The sequence below is a fragment of the Amphiura filiformis genome, chromosome 9 (genome assembly GCF_039555335.1).
Source record: "Amphiura filiformis chromosome 9, Afil_fr2py, whole genome shotgun sequence".
Classification (NCBI taxonomy): Eukaryota; Metazoa; Echinodermata; class Ophiuroidea; order Amphilepidida; family Amphiuridae; genus Amphiura; species Amphiura filiformis.
Window position 1 is genome coordinate 26,643,945 of NC_092636.1, and position 12,534 is coordinate 26,656,478.

At 37.7% G+C, this 12,534-nt stretch overlaps 1 protein-coding gene across 1 annotated transcript in view; it reads right to left on the reverse strand.

The window, feature by feature from the left end:
• The window catches only part of LOC140160809 (vitamin D3 receptor-like), an 85,799-nt gene that overhangs the window by 23,683 nt on the left and 49,582 nt on the right, over positions 1 to 12,534 (reverse strand). The window contains exons 6-7 of the mRNA XM_072184118.1: positions 11,947 to 12,443; positions 1,646 to 1,866 (exon numbers count right to left, since the gene is read on the reverse strand). Coding sequence (XP_072040219.1) covers positions 1,646 to 1,866; positions 11,947 to 12,443 — 718 coding nt within the window. The remainder of the gene's footprint in view (positions 1 to 1,645; positions 1,867 to 11,946; positions 12,444 to 12,534) is intronic.

Consider the following 12,534-nt stretch of genomic DNA (forward strand, 5'->3'; position numbering starts at 1 on the left):
CCAATGAATAAATAAAATAAATATACTAATAGCAATAAACTTCTCGGAATTAAGTTATTATACGCATTTATATATCCTGATATATCGTAGCCTAGCTGCCGGCGACATGAAACCACGTTTATCGGTTCCTTTAATCTCTAACCACAAAATGACGGCCCATAATTATCCTCTGCCGTGGATTTAAAATTGACATTGATCTTCGCTTATGCTAATTTTTGGACCCCCTCCGCTTGTTTGGGAATCCACCTACTTATCTGTTGACTAGCGCAGCAATGATCCGCCGTAATTTCATTAAGAAAATGCATTATTTTGCTGTCAATTTGGAGTTATAGTTATTATAATAGGCCTAATACTAGTTATTATACGCATGTATATTTATTAATAAGAAATTTTACTTCGGCTTAGAGATACTCCAACAGTGGATGTTCTGCGCCGAGCGCAGAAATGATCCACCGTTATTATAATAAGAAAATATACTTCTCGGAGTTTAGTTATTATAAGCATGCATATTATTTTTATATAATAAGAAAATATTAGTTATTATACGCATGCATATTGCATTTTATTAATAAAATAAGAAAATAATTCACTTCGGCGCATCAACTCCGACAGTGGATGAGCGCAGAAATGATCCACCGTTATTATAATAAGAAAATGTATTATATTGCTTCCGGCGCCTTAACTCCAACAGTGGATGTTCTGCGCCCGAGCGCAGCAATGATCCACCGTTACATATAAGGGACTGCGCCGGGCGATGAACTCCGACAGTGGATGTTCTGCGCCCGGCGCAGAAAATGATCCACCGTTATTATAATAAGAAAATATATTATTTTACTTCCGAGCGCAGTTACTCCGACAGTGGATGTTCTGCGCCCGACGCATCAACTCCGACAGTGGATGAGCGCAGAAATGGTCCACCGTTATTATAATAAGAAAATATATTATTTTACTTCCGAGCGCAGTTACTCCGACAGTGGATGTTGTGGGCCCGGCGCAGCAATGATCCACCGTTACATATAAGGGACTGCGCCCGGGCGCATGAACTCCGACAGTGGATGTTCTGCGCCCGAGCGCAGAAATGATCCACCGTTATTATAATAAGAAAATATATTATTTTACTTCCGGCGCAGTTATCCGACAGTGGATGTTCTGCGCCCGGCGCAGCAATGATCCACCGTTACATATAAGGGACTGCGCCCGGGCGCATCAACTCCGACAGTGGATGTTCTGCGCCCGAGCGCAGCAATGATCCACCGTTATTATAATACGAAAATCTATTATTTTACTTCCGGCGCAGCAACTCCGACAGTGGATTCTCTGCGCCCCCGAGCGCAGAACATCCACTACCGGATGTTCTGCGGAGGGGCGCAGGAGCTCCACTGGTGGATGACGTACATACATGTTTACAATGTGTTACATAATTAGGAAGATCATTGATATAAATTAGAAAAGCAAGAGGGCCATCAATTGATCCTTGTGGCATGCCACATACTATTTCACATTGATCAGAGAGTACACCATCTACAGAAGTACATTGGGTGTGACCGGGGGTTAACCCTAACCCTTACCCTAACCGGTTTTCGGACTGACGGGGGTTCAGATTGACGGTGTTTCGGACTGACGAGGAGACCCCTCTTGCACTTACCGTTCTGGAACACTTGGTGTTTCTTCCATTTTGATATTATGCTCAGCAGATGCTGGACTTCCAGTTTCCATGACAACATTACTCCTCACTGACATCATATCACTACCGGTAGTACATGCAGTCATGCTCATCAGGATATTGCGGGTCAGTTCTTCACTTTCTCCACAAACTCCACCAGGATTTTGTTGTTGTCTCTTGATATCCGCAAGTGTTGTTGAGGCCTGGTTAAGATTATCAAAAAGTGAGAATCAATTTGACATTTAACCCCATGAGAGCTACATGCCGATTGGCCAAAAAGAAGTTTTCATTATCAATTGGACCAATCAGCAACATTGTTAGAATAATTTCACCACACAAAAAAATTGGGGTGAATTATTTGCAAAGCTCAATTCTGATTGGTGATTAAAGTGAAGATATCATGTGATTGACCAATCAGTGGCAATGTTAGATTGGCAGGTAGTGCTCAGGGGGTTAACCTCTCATCTGGATTTTCTTACAAAATAGTTCAACATTCTAGTTTATTTTATAAATACTGATTTCATAATCAAGGCTCACCAACCAGTGGATGCACCAGTTTTGTTTTTTGGGAATGGGGGGGGGATGGGCAAGAAAAACACATTTTTTCCGGGATTGTTTACAAAATTGCTTAGCAAAATCATCTGATTTTAGTTTTTGGACATTTACTCTGCAGTTACGCCATCGATCTTAATGCAATTTGGCACACATGTCAGAAACATGATTTGCTATCATCTCACAGAATATGGAGGAAATCAATGAATATTTGGATAGTGGTCAGTTACCATAGATTTAATATAGCGTTTTGTACACACAAATACATGCCTTAATGGTTTATATGCTATGCTAATTGCGCATATGTACATAATAAACTAAGAGGAGGGATTAAAATTTTATTTTCAGCTAAAAATTTCAGTTTATAAAAATAAACATTACTCGTAAATCCCGTCGTAAATTCAATGTTATTTATTTAAATGTCACACAGTACCACTGTATGATAAATGGGGGGGGGGTCGAGAACAAGGGAGAGAGAGCGAGTGATAGGAATTACAGTGTTCGAACACATTTTTCCCGGGATTGTAGAGGCTGGTGATCTTCTGTGTGGCATGCGAGGGGTCCGAGGTTCGAATCCCGGGGGTACCAAGTGACTTCTTTGTTCATCTTCTCTGCTTTTTCGTTTCTTATTTAACTTCCGATAACAAAAAACCATGGGCACGGTTACCCTTACCAAAATGAACAGCTAAATAAGCCTTCACTAGGCTGTTACTCAGCAGTTGTAAGTTTGAACAGCCAGTAGCTTAGCTATAATTTAGTCTTCAGATTTTGAACAGCTAGTTTATAGCTATAGCTGTTCAATTTTTGAACTTGGCTTACAGCTGTTAGCCTGTCATAGCCTTCACTTCCTCAGTGGTTGACCCAAGGGTCAAATAGGTGCATGATGGGACTATTCTAACTGCTATTTTGAACTGGTGTGGATGAATGCAGACGGAATCTTAATAATACTTAATATGTTTCCAGCTTTATTAATAGGCCTTGTTTTTCACTTTATACATTTGGGATGTGCATGTTATGTGGACAATATCATATGTAATGCATGTAGTTATCTATGTGTGCAATAATATAATGCTGCATCATGGATAATGCAAGTATATAGTTAAGCTTAAATATGACTATTATGTATACTTTGTTTTTTAAAAAGGTTAATAAGGCTATAATCATCAAACAGCTAGTGAAGGCTATTATTGAACAGCTAGTGAAGGCTGTCACTAGCTGTACAAAATTTACATAATTCATCATTTTGAAGGCTTAGTACATGCTAAGTAACAGCTACTATCTGAACAGCTAGTGAAGGCTATTATTGAACAGCTAGTGAAGGCTATTATTGAACAGCTAGTGAAGGCTATTATTGAACAGCTAGTGAAGGCTATTATTGAACAGCTAGTGAAGGCTATTATTGAACAGCTAGTGAAGGCTATTATTGAACAGCTAGTGAAGGCTATTATTGAACAGCTAGTGAAGGCTGTCATTAGCTGAACCTAATTTACATAATTAATCATTTTGAAGGCTTAGTACATGCTAAGTAACAGCTACTATTACAGGCTAAATTACCTGCTCAGTGAAGGCTTTCAAACAGCTAATTGAAGACCTTCTTTTATGGTAAGGGTAGGTTTAATCTACAACAGTGGGGGTGTAAATTTCAAATGGAGTCAACCATTCAGGTATACTTATTAGAAATCCACACTCCCTGTGTGGTAGATTAAGGTTACACAAAGAAACTTATAAAAAAACGTATAAAAGACGTATAAAGTTGTTAGACTCTAAAACAAGAGTTTTCTCAGTAACCAAATATCGCAGCGAGTGAAATGTTGGTGCATTGGATGTAGCTTATTTTTGTTTGTTTATACAAATTTTTAGAATAAATTTGAAAATCCATCGTTTAAATTCTTTTTGTAAACGCACCATATTCACAAGATCAAAAACAGGTTCCATGTCGTTTTTTTCAAATGTGCGCCCCGTATAAAACCACGCCGAGTGAATGTTTTCTTCATTTTCGTATTGTACTACAAATCGATCAAAGAAATAATGTTGCCATTTAACAGAACCAAATACAGTACCAATTAAATTTTAAAAGCCCGTTTTGGGGAACATTTTCGAGAATCTTGCACAAGAAAAAACAGTTTTGTTACATTATCGATATCTTGATTGTGGAACGTTAATTTTGACATCTACAACTGTCTGTCGATAATTACTCTACCATTTGATTTTTATTCCAAATTGAAGCTACTTTTGTGCAAAAAAACAAGTTTTTTCGTCATCAATGCATCCGACTTTGCGGGGGCAATGCGCTTGTTTATCATAACAGCCTGTATGCATAATTGCATATTTGAGTCAGTTTGAGACCATCAATTTTCGAAAGCTTCTCCGTGGCGCAATCGATTAGTGCGCTTGACTCATACTCTTCTTAACTATGTAATATTTTTGAGCTGGACAACTAGTACGGGTTCGAGTCCCTGTGTGATCCAATTCTATATTATTTTCTATTTTTTTCTTACTTTTCTCTTTTTCTGTCTTCTTTCTTGTTCGTTTCTTTCTTTCTGACTGCAGTGATTGTTTGGTTTTGCGGTTTTTAAAATTATTATAATTCAGGAATAGGCCTACTAGTCTAAATAGGCGCGGCCTATATAGGCCTATTTGTACAAATTAGATACTGGTTGTTATATCAGGTGGCATGAAATGCCAAACTGATATATTGCCAAGCACTGAAATCTTCTTCTTCTGCTTCTTCTGATTCTTTCGTCAAACCAACTTTTAAAATGCTATAGTGCCAGACGCTTGGATCAATCTCAACCAAACTTGGCAACAAGAAGCACTGACCCAAGCTCCTTCTAAGTTGTACACAGTTAGGTGTTAAAGGTCATATAGGGGTCATTAGAGGTCATTATGTGAAAATCTTTAAAATGCTACTAGTGCAAGGCGCTTGACCCAATTTAGACCATTATTATGTTCTCAGAATCTTCCTTCCTATACTTTGTACAGAGTTGAAGAGTCCAATATAATTAACACTTGGACTCAAAACTTGGACTGTGTTGGATAGGCTCACTTTTTCCCCAAAAATTGTTTTCTACAATTTTTGACCAAAACTCATTTTTGACTTGCTCATTTTGGACTAAAAATCACATTTTTGACCAAAAGTCATGTTTTTGACCAAAAAAAGATTCTGAAAACATAATAATGATAAAATTGGATGGTTTTTTTCACCCAATACAAAATTTATTGGTCTCGCTATGAGTTTTAAAATATTGGACTCGACTTCGTCTCGTCCAATATTTTAAAACTCATAGCTTGACCAATAAATTTGTGTATTGGGTTCAAACCATCCAATTTTATATCAAACGTGGTCATAAGAACCGCTGACCCAAGCTTGATATAAGTTGTACACAGATAGGGGTCAAAGGTCATATAACGGATATTAGGGGTAATTTAGTGAAAATCTTAAAAATGCTGCTACTCTTTTAAATTGCATGCTATCACCACTAAACTTGGTCAGAAGAATCACTGGCCCAAGCTTTATCCCTGGCACTTGGGGAGTATTAAACCGCAAAGGTCGTTTGAGGTCACAGGTCAGGTCAAATTTAAAGTAGCTCTGATTGGTCTATAACTTGGGGGGCACAACATTAAATAAGCGTCCCATAGGATAACATGTGATTTTGGCCTACTTGAGCGCCATTCCTGGCGTCCCTGCAATACTTGGCAAAATAAATTTGGTATCAAATTAAAGCTCTGTTTCTGTAGATTCCAAAACTTTTGTCGGCATATATCGATGACCGTTGACTTTTTTCGCTATTTTGCGGTGCAAAAAATATGGCCTAAAAATATACTAAATTCACCACTCACATTTCAAAATCGGAAGTTGTCTTCATCCGCCACAGAGAATTGCTTTTGAGATCAAATGTCCGTTTTTTCTGCATGTTATCATTGAAGACACTTGTCGAATTCATATGAGCTGATATTGAGTGATTTAAAGTGAACATGTCGGTAGATATGGTCGCTACAATCTCATATTCACTATGGACTATATTAGCGAATTTCGTTCTTACATAAAATACGTAGTGATTTAGTGTTGCGCCCTCTTATAAGGATTTTAAAGTTTTCAAAACCCACATTGCGACATTTCGCTCAAGAGAAATGTTGTTTTAAAGATCAGTGCCGAACGCGGAAAATCGCATATTTCGACTTTTTCCCCAATATGCTAGATTTTGTACAAAACTCACAAAACTGGTGACAGACAACAATTTAAGCACGTCTTTGAACCAAGTTTAATTCCTTTTCTATATTAGCTGTCTTGCCATTTTGTTTTGTGATCTTTTGCATAGGCCTACTAAATATGCTTCATGCAGATTAACAATGTCTATTAACTTTAAAACCCATTTTGAGCCTTTTGAAGATTTTTGGATACAATTTCTAGACTTTGCAGGCGCCTGCTCGGCCAATAGAGCGCTTTTTCCCAATAATAATTCATCAGGGTGACTTTTTGTAATCCTTGTTTATCATCATGATTGAAATAGAACACAATTCATGAAACGCATTTCTTATTTTGCGCGAAGAATGTAAAAAGAACCGTGTTCATAACGACGACCCTTATAAAGGGGGCGCAACACTAAATAAGCATCCCATAGGATAACGTGTGATTTCGGCCTACTTCAAGCGCCATTCCTGGCGTCCCTGCAATACTTGGCAAAATAAATTTGGTATCAAATTAAAGCTCTGTTTCTCTAGATTCCAAAACTTTTGTCGGCATATATCGATGACCATTGACTTTTTTCGCTATTTCGTGGTGCCAAAAATATGGCCTAAAAATATACTAAATTCACCACTCACATTTCAAAATGTTGTCTTCATCCGCCACAGAGAATTGCTTTTGAGATAAAATGTCCATTTTTTTCTGCATGTTATCATTGAATACACTTGTCGAATGAGCTGATATTGATTGATTTAAAGTGTACATGTCGGTAGATATGGTTGCTACAATCTCATATTCACTATGGACTATATTAGCCGAATTTCGTTCTTACATAAAATGCGTAGTGATTTAACGTTGCGCCCTCTTGGGGAAAATGATCCCTGACACTTGGGGAGTATAAAACTGCACAGGTCATCCGAGGTCAAAGGTGAGGTCAAATTTAAAGTTGCTCCAATTGGGCTGTAACTCGAGGATAACAATCCCTAGCACTTGGGGAGTATGAAGCGGCAAAGGTCAACTGAGGTCAAAGGTCAGGTTAAATTTAAAGTTGCTCCAATCGGGCTGTAACTTGCAGAAAATGATCCCTGACACTTGGGGAGTATAAAACCGCAAAGGTCACCTGAGGTCAAAGGTCAGGTCAAATGTAAAGTTGCTTTGATAGGCCTGTTACTCAGAAAAACAATCATTGACACTTCATGAGTATAAAACTGCATAGGTCATTTGAGATCAAAGGTCAGGTCAAATTTAAACTTGCTCCGATTGGGCTGTAACTTAGGGAAAACAATCCCTGACACTTCAGGAGTATGAAACTGCAAAGGTCATCCGAGGTCAAAGGTCAGGTCAAATTTGAAGTTGCTCTGACTAAGCTGTAACTTGCAGAAAATGATTCCTGACGCTTTAGGAGTATGAAACCATAAAGGTCATATGAGGTCAAAGGTCAGGTCAAATTTTAATTTGCTCCCATTGGGCTGTAACTCGGGGAAAATGACCTCTATAAACAAAATAAACAAAAACTATCCTTCCATTTTTAGCATTTCCACATTTTAATATCATCAACCATATCAGCTGCCACCTGATATTTGTGCTTCTTGAAGCACAGTAGCTCTAGTTTGTTTTGTTATTGTTGTTGTAGTTATTGTTGTATATATTGCATAATCTGGGTAGGCCTATTATAGCCTATAGCAGCATTGATTTATTTCACGACAGATATCATCTAAGGATAATATTTAAAAAATTGAAAATTTAGAAAATACCATAGGAAAATTGCAGAAAACCGGCTGCACCCCCCCGGCAACCTCTATCATGGTTGCCCCCTCCCTATCCCTGCAACATAGTTTGACTCATGTGCCACGGTTTCATAGGTTCGTGGTCATTGTGCATGTACATTGATACACCAAGTACGCTTGAGTTCATTTTTTTCTGCATGGCTGTTTCTATTTAATATTAACTTACGCCACTCTGGAATCAAGCCTTGAAAAATCCATTGTATAACCTTAAGGCCATGTCTTCCATAAAATGTGTATGGATTTCAACTGAAATAACCAATGCATGCACGCACCCACATACCGGTGAAGGTCAGCAAACAAATACTTTTTCCTCTCTAACCATGGACCATGCACAGTTGCACACCCGAAGCTACAATCAAAGAAATTAAATGTTGTCACACTCTGGCATATATAATAACTGTAATCGCTGCCCCAACTCAATGTTGGTGAAAGCAATTTTGACATTGGGCTCTCCAGTACCACCAACATTGATTGAGGGGAATGGGGAGGAAGGGGAAAGGTGAAGGTTTGTACTTCTCATCAAAGATAGTTATACTAATTTCACTGAATTCTCAGAGCAGCAATGAAGAGTTCCAACATATTGTCAATGTGTGCCAACTATTTATTTCTTTGATTGTAGTCTCCAAACCATGGTCCCATTTGATGTTTTACTATCAAAATGTTATCTGACGGCACACACCGACATCGCCTGGCTAATAATTACTTGGTACAGCTGAGACACTGAAATGAATACCCGGGATCGATACACGTGAATGTGCTATGCACAATTTGATATTCAGACGATTATCTTTGGATACCGGGGTAGAAAATGATGAATATCTCCCGTAATTGATTTAGTCTAAAGTAGCCAGATTTGGTTCCATGCACTTGAATATATGGTTGAATCCAACCAAAAGTGTCCACGGGCCAAAAATAAAAGTCCAAAATAAAGATGCCTCCACAATTTTTTCCTTTTGCCCATTGATTGATGGCATGGTGGCCTTATAGGAACTAAAAGTGCCATCCCTAATCTTGAAAAATAAATCCAGGACGTGTGATAGTAAATGTGACATCAAAACCCAATGTTACCTACGAATACCACTAGGATGCTTTCACTATCGCAACACTAATCAACCTAAAACAAATGGAATATTCCCATTAACCCTTTTTTCGTGTAATGTAGACCACGGGGTGTCAGGAAAATGCTAACTCAACCAGAAAATATTTGTTTTTATTTTTATAACACGATCAATATGATCTTGGTCAATTTATGCTAGTTTATTTTTGAAAATGAAGTTTAGGTCAGTTTCTGTATTTTATTTATCAAATGAGTATGAATCAATTTACATATTGTATAAGAAAGATTAGGATGTCTGTTTTCAGGAATATTAGGAATTATACGCATATACCTAACGCTTTACAAAATGATAGGTGAAGAAACCCGGGTATTCGTAGGTAACATGAGCGATTTAACAATATAAATATAATGTTTAGAGGCTCAAATTTTGATATTATGATAATGAATGAATAAAATAGTAGTTTTTAGATCTCTTTTAGATGGTACGTCCAAATGAATAAGTGCTTTTACCTTAAATCAAAAATTTTTTGATGCTTTTAGCAAGATTTTGAACACTTCATTTTGATATACAAGTAGTTAAACAGCAAATTTACATAATAAATAATTGTTGAATGAATCCGTATATGGGTAATAATATTGTCCGGGGTACCGCTTAAAGTTTTTGACAATTAATTTCCATTGGTAGGGACACTTCATTACACATGTCATGTATTATGCTGTATTCGTAAGTAACATTTCAGTATTTGTAGGTAAGAATTAGACTTTTGGTGGATATCGCAATCAAATCTTCATTTTATAAAGCACTTTGAATGTATTATTTTCTTTATGTGCGTTTATTGATACTTGAGACCCTATCATGTATATTTAATGTCGGTTCACAGTGGTTGATAGTGGATTGAAGTAAGAAACAAAGGCACTAAAGTGACTTTAATTTGCTTAATTGCATACAAATCGCTTAAAACCGTTATTGCAGACTTGTAAAGTCCATCTTGGAGTCAGTTACGTCTTGTGGCCTTTCGTTTGAGAGCAACTATAATTAGCTTTATACTATGGTCCACCACTGTGTTGTCTAGATCATGAGACAATGAGAAAAGTCGTTTTTGTCCATGGTATTCGTAGGTAAACTTAGCAAAAACGTCAAAAGTTACCTTCGAATAAACCAATTTGGACACAAATTACTCAGAAACCAGAAGGTTGGTAAACGTTTAAAATGAAACACACATGACAGCTGACAAATCCAAGTATTTATCCCCTTCTAATCTTCTTCGAATCTGATTTTTCTTTCAAATGAGCAGACCATCGTCCATTTCAGTACATATTTTTCAACAATTAAGCCGTATTCAGTTTTGCATGGTGGGCATGTATGTGAATTCTCAACTTTCATTGACATATGATTTGATAGCAAACATACGGGCCTTCGTTATGTACCAATATGGGCATTGGCATGAATGGCGGTGTTTCACAATACTCTCATGATGTCAAATTGTATTCGTAGGTAACATTCGGTTACCACAATTTACCTACGAATACTTGCTTTTATTGTTGACATTTAAACGCAGGCTATTGAAACTTGGTAGAAATAAAGAGTGTATTACCCTGTACCTATTGCTTAACTATTGTTTACTATTCTCTCAGTTTGTGGAAATGACACAGCTTTTAACATGTATTCGGAGGTAATGCACATTTTTACCAAACCTACCTTTGTGCCATTTAGAATTTCTGGCAGCTAAACACAATAATAAAGATGTCCGAATGCAATGCATTTCAGTATTGGACATATCAAAGCTTGTATCAATTATGCATTTATTAGTGATTTCCATTTTTAAAGATATATCTAGTGCTATGAAAAATTGTATTCAGTAGGTAATGTAAAAAAAAATACCACTCAGGCAATCTTTGAATACACACCTTTCAGGAAATCAATTTAAATTCAATCCAATGACTTCTTTTCATAACTGATTTCGATGTATTTAAAAATACTTTAAGAAATATATTGAAAAAATGGGTAAAAATAGCATGTTTTGGGGTCTCTGTGTCTAAGTTTTTCACAGAAGGGGGTCTTATTATATATGGCATAAAGCGTATGATCAAAGCGAATAAACACGATTCAAAAAGCGAATGCCAATTGATTAATACTTTTAAGTTATGGCCCTGAACATGCCGTGTACACTTTTCGTTGGATTCGACCATATATGTTCAACGGATATGATAGTCGTTAGCTTGCGTCTTGAGAAAGAAGCTTGCGTCTTGAACTCAAAAACTGTCCAAAATTCTGATTTTATATGTGCCCGAAGTATAGCGCAGTGTAGACCAATCGTGGAGGTAGTCTAAAAGCAGATGACCTATGGCGTATATACCATGCTCACTCACACACAGCAAGGTCAGTCACCGGGCCATATTGTCAGTAGCCTTAGTCAGATGTCCATCGGCCCATTATGCGTCTCAAAACTATTAAACAGGTCGGAACAAAATGGCCATGCGTGGCAGTGGATTCAACCTACCATGGCGATTTCTGCCATGAAGATATCAGGCGATGACACTGTGCGGCAAGCGAGTCATGGTCTTGTATTTTTACAATGTTTGCATACACTGGTATAGGTGGAGGGAACCATGGACATCCTCGGTTGCTTGGTGTCCTCAGTTACTCCCTTGTTTGCAGGTCTTTAGAAATGCACTCACCACACACACAATCAAAACTTACCTCTTGAGAGTTTTGTGAAAAGCTTAATGTCACAGCATGCTGCAGGGCTCCTGATACCATAGCCAATAAACGCCTGTGTTCAGCCGACAGTTCACGTCTGCTAACAGAACCAGAAGGACCAGGAAGTTCAAGCTCCTGTTCACCAGGTTTGCTGATAGCTATTGGTGGATGAGGTTGTTGATGCTGGGTTTTATCACAGAATTTGGTTCTGCTAAGCTGAGAAGATTGATGTTGGGGTTCAAGGGACAATTCAGGCATGCTTATAAAGGCAGGAAGGCCAAGAGGTTGATTCTGCTGTTCACTAGAGAGCTCAGAACTGCTAACAGCTGTTGGAAATAAAATAGATCGATCTTGGTGTTCATCAGAGAGGTCAGGTCGGCTAATAGTAGCTGAAGGGTGAGAACGTACAGACACCTCTTCTTCAAATTCTCGCACCAGACGATCTCCAGGTTTCTTGATTGGTTTTCGGGTTCTACATCGTTCTTTATCCCATACTCCTACAAATAACATGAATGAGCACAATTAATATATTCAATTGGTACAGTCTAGCTTGATTTTAGGCATTGTCTATCATTAGGCCATAGAAGA